The 7,654-nt window shown below is 40.3% G+C and overlaps 1 protein-coding gene across 1 annotated transcript in view; it reads right to left on the minus strand.

Annotated features, from left to right (window-relative positions):
• Nucleotides 1-7,025: 7,025 nt before the first annotated feature.
• Nucleotides 7,026-7,654, minus strand: part of LOC118021203 (olfactory receptor 2F1-like) — a 667-nt gene continuing 38 nt past the window's right edge. Inside the window, exon 1 of the mRNA XM_035021304.1 lies at nucleotides 7,026-7,654. This exon is cut by the window's right edge and continues 38 nt beyond it. Within this exon, the coding sequence (XP_034877195.1) occupies nucleotides 7,226-7,654 (429 nt within the window). The 3' untranslated portion in view covers nucleotides 7,026-7,225.

A 7,654-nucleotide genomic window follows, 5' to 3' on the forward strand; every position in this document is an offset into this window, starting at 1 on the left:
TTGTCCAGAAATTCAGAATGTAAAGTTTTGTTTACTCTCTATTTTGTGTCCCCTCCATTATGTGGCAGCTTTCAGTTAAGAAGTCTTGATGAAAAAGTACATGTGATCTCAATAGCCTCCCAGGGAATGAACTAGGGTGTGGATGGGGAAGGAGCATCCCTCTTGAGGATGATGTAATGGTTGCGACGGGAGCCCCAGGGGATGGTGGCTGTGGCTGACGGTGGTCAGGGCTGTGACGTCTAACAGCCCTCCCTTTTGTGGAGATTCTTTTTCCTTCTCCACCCTGGGAGAATTTGGTTTTAATTTTATAAAAACTACCGGAAGGTTTCTTTACAGCAACCCATCTCTTTTCTTATTATTATTTCCATTGTTCTGCCTTCGGTTTTCTCCCCTCTGAGGTCTAAGTGGCAGCCAGACTTTTTCCATGTTTATTCTTCCTTTAGAATCACACATTGTAATTTTCCACATTTTCATATTGTCTCTGGAACTTTGTTGTTTTTCCTCAAGCAAGTCACAAAGTCACATGTGAATTGAATAAACATGTACTTTGAGTTCTGAAAAACGAAGACTCAAGCGTTTCATTTAGTTTGTGTCCAAAAACTATTTAACCTCTTTTTGTTTTTAAGAATCACCCTATTAAATCTTATGTTGAAATATTGTTTTGAAATAGCTTGCTCCATTTACTGTACAAACATTTCTAGAAATAACTTTGGAAAAAATTCTCTTTAGAGTTGGGTGCCTCTAAGGCAGGCTTAAAAGTTTTTGCTCAAAGGCCCCAGTGTGCAAATTTCAGGATCTAACTTGCAATTGGATGTCTGGTAGGGAGAAATTTTAACGTCCTCTGAGAGTGAAAGTAGTTTCCCTGCTGATTAGGGTATATGCTGCTGAGTGGAACTACACTCATGAACTAAAATCTCTGTGCAGATTATTCCATATTTTTACTTTAAACATTTATTTTTTAATAGGTTACATTTGCATGGCTAAAAATTCAAAAGGTACTCAAGAGTATATATAAAAAAATCTCATAACTTCCCCTTCTGAGGCATTCTCATCAGTTTTATGTCTGTCCTTCTAGAGAGATTTCATTCTGTAGCAGAAAGCCACCAAGAGCTAACTACCAAACCAGTCAACTAACTTACTTATGTACTTACTTATATATTCCACACAAGGAACTCACTAACCAACTGACTTATTAGCTGTGTTCTTTCTCCTTGTGTCCTTCTACACAGATGCGTGCACAGTATGCATGCTGTTCCGCTCCTTGCTCTTCCTACTTAACATATCTTGGAGATCTACATGTTGGGGAAACACCGCGTTTCCTCACTTTTAGGTTTTCTGTTTTTTGTTTTGACATAGATGCACCACAGTGTCTTTAACTGGTCACCTGTTTGTGGTCATTTAGGTTGCTTCCTGTCTTTTGCTATTACCGCGATGTTGCGATGTTGAATGAATCTTCTACATAAGTAATCTTCCACATGTGCCAATTAACTGTAGGATAAATTCCATGAAATGGGATTACTGGGTCAAGTGGCATGTGTATTTCTAATTTTTTTAAATTAACTTATTTTATTTAAATTCAGTTAGCATATAGTGTATCATTAGTTTCAGATGTAGAGTTCAGTAATTCATCAGGTGCATATAACACCCAGTGCTCATTACATCATGTGCCCTCCTTAATGCCCATCTCCCAAGTTCCCCCATCCCCCACCCTGCATTTCTAATTTTGACGGATATTGCCCTCTATAGGTTTGGATCAATTTACTTCCCCATCAGCAGTTTAGGAGTGCACATATTTTCACATTTTCTTTTTTGCCAATCTGTTAGGTAAAAAATGGCCTATTAGTGTAGTTGTCATTTGCCTGATTCCTATTTTGGGTAAGGTTTATTATTATTTTATATGATTAGAGCCATTTGTGTGTTTATTTTCTGTAGACAGTTATATCTTTGCTTACTTTTAGATTTGTATTTTTGCTTTTTTCTTATTGGATTGTAGGAGCTCTTTATATCTTAGAGAAATTAGCTCTTTGTTTTTGATACAAGTGGCAAAACATTCTCCCACCCTCAGTGTTTTTTATTTTATTTCTTGTCTTTTAATCCTTAAATTTTTTATTGTTATGTTAATCACCATACATTACATCATTAGTTTTTTATTTTAATTTTTCTTGATACCAATATTAATTTTAAAACTTTTCTTATTTTGAAGTAATTATAGACTCACAGGAAGTTGTAAGAAGAGTACAGAGCCCTGTGTGCCCTCCCGGGGGTTAGCTCCCCCCGATGGTAGTGTCTTACAAAGCCACAGTCCGATAGCGAGACTGGGAAACTGATACAGGTGCGTTACCGCTAAGAAGTCTACAGATCTTATTCAGTTCCCCCTATTCTTTCAAACCTGCATTCATGTGTGTGTGTGATTTGATGCAATTTTATCCCTTCTACAGATTCGTGTAGCCGCAGTCGAGGCAAGGAACTCTTCCCTCATCACAAAAGAACTCCTATGTGTTACCCGTTTGCATTGTACCTGCCTCCCACCTTACCCTCCATGTGTTTTTATTTTTGCTTTTTACTTTTATAACAATGGCTTTTGCCATGCAGATTTTTTTTTGCTGAATTTATTTATTTATTTATTTATTTTTTTTAAGATTTTATTTGTTAGAGAGAGAGAGAGAGAGCACGAGCAGGGGGAGGGGCAGAGGGAGAAGCAGGCTCCCACTGAGCAAAGAGCTGGATGTGCACTCGATCCCAGGACCCTATGATCATGACCCGAGCTGAAGGCAGACGCTTAACCAACTGAGCCACCCACCCATGTGTCCCTTGCTGAATTTATTTAAAACAATAATGATGGCTGGAAGTTTGTCTCATAGTTTGAAGGTATTCCTCACTGTGATATCATTAAAAAAAAACCTGCCTTTTGGTTTCTTCTAGTACTTTTATGCTTTCATTTTTATATTTAAGTACTTAACCCTTCTGGGATGTATTCTGATATAAGATATCTTATATGGATAACTTTTTTCCCCCAATGATTAGCTTGTTGCCTTAACACTTCTTATCGTAGAATTTTTTTCTCCACGGATTTAAAAATACTACCTTTTATCATTACTCAATTCCTATAAATATTGGTTTATTTCCAGACTTTCTCTTCTGTTTTGCTAACGATATAATCACATGCCACTATCACTGCATTTTGGGTATTTTAGGTTTATGATGTTTGAGTGACTGGTAAACTAGTCTTTCTTCATTGATCTTCTTTTCTAACTTTCTTGGCTATTATTTTTAAAATAATAGTGTCTGGTCCCAAACGAAAATTCCTTTTTAAGAAAATTAAGTTGGATACTGCTAAATGTATAATTCAACATAAGGAGACATACCTATCCATGATGTTGAGTCTTTCTGTTCAAGATTATGGTACACTTTTCCATTATTCAAGATTTCTTTTATTATTTTCAGTGGTGTTTTAATTTTTTAAAATACAGATCTTTTACATGATGTGCTATGAATGCCTATGTGTAATTAACCCTTTATACCTTAGTTTCCTGGTATATTCACTGAGGTAATAACAACTGTCTCGAAGTTCACTTAACCAGCTTTTTAAAAAAAATTTTTATTTAAATTCTAGTTAGTTAACATACAGTGTAATATTAGTTTTGGGTGTACAATGTAGTGATTCAACACTTCTATACATTCTCTGGTGCTCATCACAGCAAGTGCCCTCCTTAATCCCCATCCCCTCTTTACCCCACCCTACCCCCACCTCCCTTCTGGTAATCATCAGTTTATTCTCTGTAATTAAGAGTCTGTTTCTTGGTTTGTCTCTCTCTCTTTTTTTCCCTTTGTTCATTAAAAACAATTTTTTTTTTTCAAGCCCCGACGCAGGGCTTGAACTCATGACCCTGAGATCGAGATCTGAGCTGAAATCAAGAGTCAGACGTTTAACCAACTGAGCCACCCAGGCACCCCTGTTCATTTGTTTTGTTTCTTAAATTCCACATAGGAGTGAAATCATACGGTATTTGTCTTTCTCTGACTGACTTATTTTGCTTAGCCCTTTAATAGCTTTTGACGTCAGCTAAGGGAGACAAAAAAAGAGCTAAGAGTTGTGTTTTTTCTTTGAAGACATAAAGGGGAAAGGAGAAAACCAGAATAGGAATAGTAAGAGTTACTAAACATTATCTAGCTGTTATCTTTAAACTGTGTTCCCTATTATGTGTTGTAATGTCGCTATATTGAGCTGTTCTATTGAGAAAAGAAATGAAAAGACTGAGAAAATGTACTGGAGATTAAACCAGCAGGAAATCAGATTGATTGGTGGACTTTGGACTATGTGCTAGGCATTCCACAGCCCTCTTCTGGTAGCATTTCCTAATAGCAAATCCAGTTCTGTGGTGTCAGGAAAGCTTAGCTAAAACCTCTATCTTATCGACCCATGGCAAATATCACAGCTCACTGCCAAAGGTTTCATAGAAGAAATTTTGTAAAAATTTAAAAACAGAACGCAAAACAATATATAAGTCAGGATGTGTTAACATTATGGAGGGCCACCGATTGTTTGAGAATGTATTTGGTGAGCAGATATTTTTGGGGTGCCCGCCTGTAGACACGCCCTGTGCCCACCTGTAGATACACCCTGGGCATTACAGACGTCATTTCTACCCCCATGGTGTTTTGGGGAGCCTTGTGGGGAGCCAGGGGCAAAGTGTCTAGTCATACAAATGAGCATATCACTACAAATCCCTCAGCAGGTGATAACATTGTGGATGAGATGACATTTAAACACACAATTCCGGGTGCCTGTAGACCCGGAAACCTGTCAGTGAATTCCAGGCTGAGAACCCTGCTCTCTAGTAGTAGTTTGGTTGTGTAATTGTGTGAAGCAGAGTGCTTTGGGGGAGGGGTGGTGGTGGTGGGATTTTTGTTCTGGATAGAAGAGACTGGATCTGTGCTTTCCTGACAAAGCAGGGAGGTCTTACCATTAGGGATCCTTTAGCATGAAGTTCCCAGGTCTGTTCAGAATGGCCACGGAACAATGTTCCTCATGCCTGTTGACTCCCTCCTTTGTCTCGGAGTGACTCTAGAAATACTCTCCTAATATAGTTTCCACCTCAGACCTCAGTTTTTCTCTCCTGTTCTTCATGCATTGGTTTATTCTCCATGAAAAAAGATAAAAAAAGTATGAAGGCTTTGCCAGGCTCATACCTTTGATAAGAATCAGACCCATTTTTGTGAATCAGTATTAGAAAAGCAGACTCCAAATCCTTCCTTAACCAGACTGGGACCTGTCTAACCAGAGGGTTGCCTCTTGAGATACGGCATGAGATCAGAAAAAAACAGGGTTGTCCCCGCTTACAAAAACACCAAGTAAACTCTGTTTATTTTTACTTAGGCTTCAGAGTGTTACTCAGATGGCTAACTTTTCATTAAAAAAAAAGAAGTAGAAGGCACTTTACAGTTATCCCTCTGTTCAATCTCAACTTTAAGATCTGTTCACTTTTACTTTTAACATTTCCCTATGTTTTAAATGATTTCTAGTCTACATTCTTCCCAACTCTTTTGGTCTTTGAAAGCTTACCTACCTGCTCTACGAAGTCTGCCCTAATTAGAGGAAGTTGAATTATAAATAGTTGTTTCACTTAACTCTCTCTAGTTAAGCATGAAATAGAGAGTTTGTTGGACTAAAGGAAGAAAAAGTCTGTGCTACTTGTTTTTGTCTAGTTAGTCTAACAGGCCTGGTCCAGAGGAAGAGGACAGCTTCTGGAATACCCTATAAGATATGTTATTCCCCATATCAAAAACTCTGCTGTCTTGCCAGGGCCTCTAAAGCAAATTCTTTGGCCTAGTTTTCAGAGACCTATGAAGTCCACCCCCTCTTTCCAGCCTTCCTTCCGCCTCATAACTCCTCAGAATGAAGTCTTTGCTCTAACCAAACTGGTTTGCTCACTCTTTCCCAGGCAGACCTCAGTTTTTTCTACTCTCACTTCATTTGGGTCGTTCCCCCACTCACCAAGAATGGACATATCTCTCTCAACTCCCTCAACTGTCCAAATTTGACCATTTTCTAAGGCCCAATTTAATTTTTTCTTCTTTAATCCCTTTTTTCTTTAAAGATTTTATTTATTTATTTATTTATTTAGAGAGAGGGAGCATGAGAGGGGGGAGGGTCAGAAGGAGAAGCAGACTTCCTGCTGAGCAGGGAGCTTGATGCGGGGCTCTATCCCAGGGATTCCCAGGCTTGGCAATCATGACCTGAGCCGAAGACAGATGCTTAACCGACTGAGTCACCCAGGCGCCCCTCCTCTAATCCCTTGTCAAACCGTCCAGATTTTTTTCCCTTCATGGGAGAAATTTCATGAATTCCATGGGGTTTTTAATCTCTATCCAGTATTTGGTAATTAACCAAATATTCCCTTATTTTATTTTTTGCATTGTTGGATTATGTTGCAAGTTCTTTTTTCTTTTTTGAAACTTATCTTTTATCTTTCTAAATAGTCTCCAGGTTGTGGGGAAGGATCTCCTATCAGACCTTGTGTGTCTCTTGCAGTACCTGGCTTGGTGTATTGCACACAAATCTATTTACTGATTGATATTTCTTTCCAAGACCTGAATGGTGTCCCAGGTCCATGATCCTCTTAGCACCTGGGAGGAGGGGGTTGGGATGATAACTGTGGTGAGGAAAGGCTTCAGGCTGGGCACAGAAGAGGTGTTCATTAAATGTGGTATTTGGTGATTGACTGCAGAGGTAAAGTTGACATTTAGGGAGATGGTGAAAGTGGTCGTGGGGATTATGCTGATGTTCATCCAGTCAACAAATGTTTAACATTTCTGATCGGTGTAAACTGCTTTAGAATCTTGATGAGAACAGGTTAGAGTTACAAAGATTTCAGAACTTGTCATTATCTATATATGCCTTCAAAAACAAAGAGTACATTTTTCCCATACACACACACACACATATGTGCACAGTTGCACAAATACTTAATCCCTTAGTACAAGCTTCATTGTCCTTAGGGAGCAGCCTTCTCTTTTCCACTTCTCAGTTTGTCTGTATTTCTCTGTTAACACAACTGAGTTCCTACCCAGCATTCAGCTCTGGGCCCCAGCAGCCCCACGAGACTGGGGCCACCATGACAATCTGGTGTGTGAGGCATCCATACAGCCACGTGGTTCAGCACGCGGTGCCCACAGGTGGGCAGGCGCATGGTGACCACCGTCTCCACCACAGAATTTGCCAGGCCTACGAGCCAAGAGACAGCTGCCAGCCCAGCCCAGCACAGCACCTTGGGCTCATCACTGCCACGTAGTGCAAGGGGTCACGGACAGCCCCGTAGCGGTCATAGGCCATAGCGGCCAGCAGCAGGAAGTCGGTACCCCCCAGGGCCAGCGAGAAGAAGAGCTGGGTCCCACATCGGATGAAGGAGATGGTCTTCTTCTCCAGCAGGAAGGGCACCAGCATCTGGGGGACCCCGCTAGAGGTGTAGCAAATGTCCACCACCAAGAGGTTGCAGAGGAAGAAGTACATGGGCAGGTGCAGTCGTGTGTCCAGTCCGATCGGGAGGATGATGAGCCCGTTGCCCAGCAGGGTCAGCAGATAGGCGGCCCCGAACAGGACAGAGAGTCCAGCCTGGGTCTGCCTGTCACTGGAGAGCCCCAGGAGGACAAACTT

Source organism: Mirounga leonina, unplaced genomic scaffold (genome assembly GCF_011800145.1).
Source record: "Mirounga leonina isolate KUSES-001 unplaced genomic scaffold, KU_Mleo_1.0 Mir_174, whole genome shotgun sequence".
In the NCBI taxonomy this organism is placed as follows: Eukaryota; Metazoa; Chordata; class Mammalia; order Carnivora; family Phocidae; genus Mirounga; species Mirounga leonina.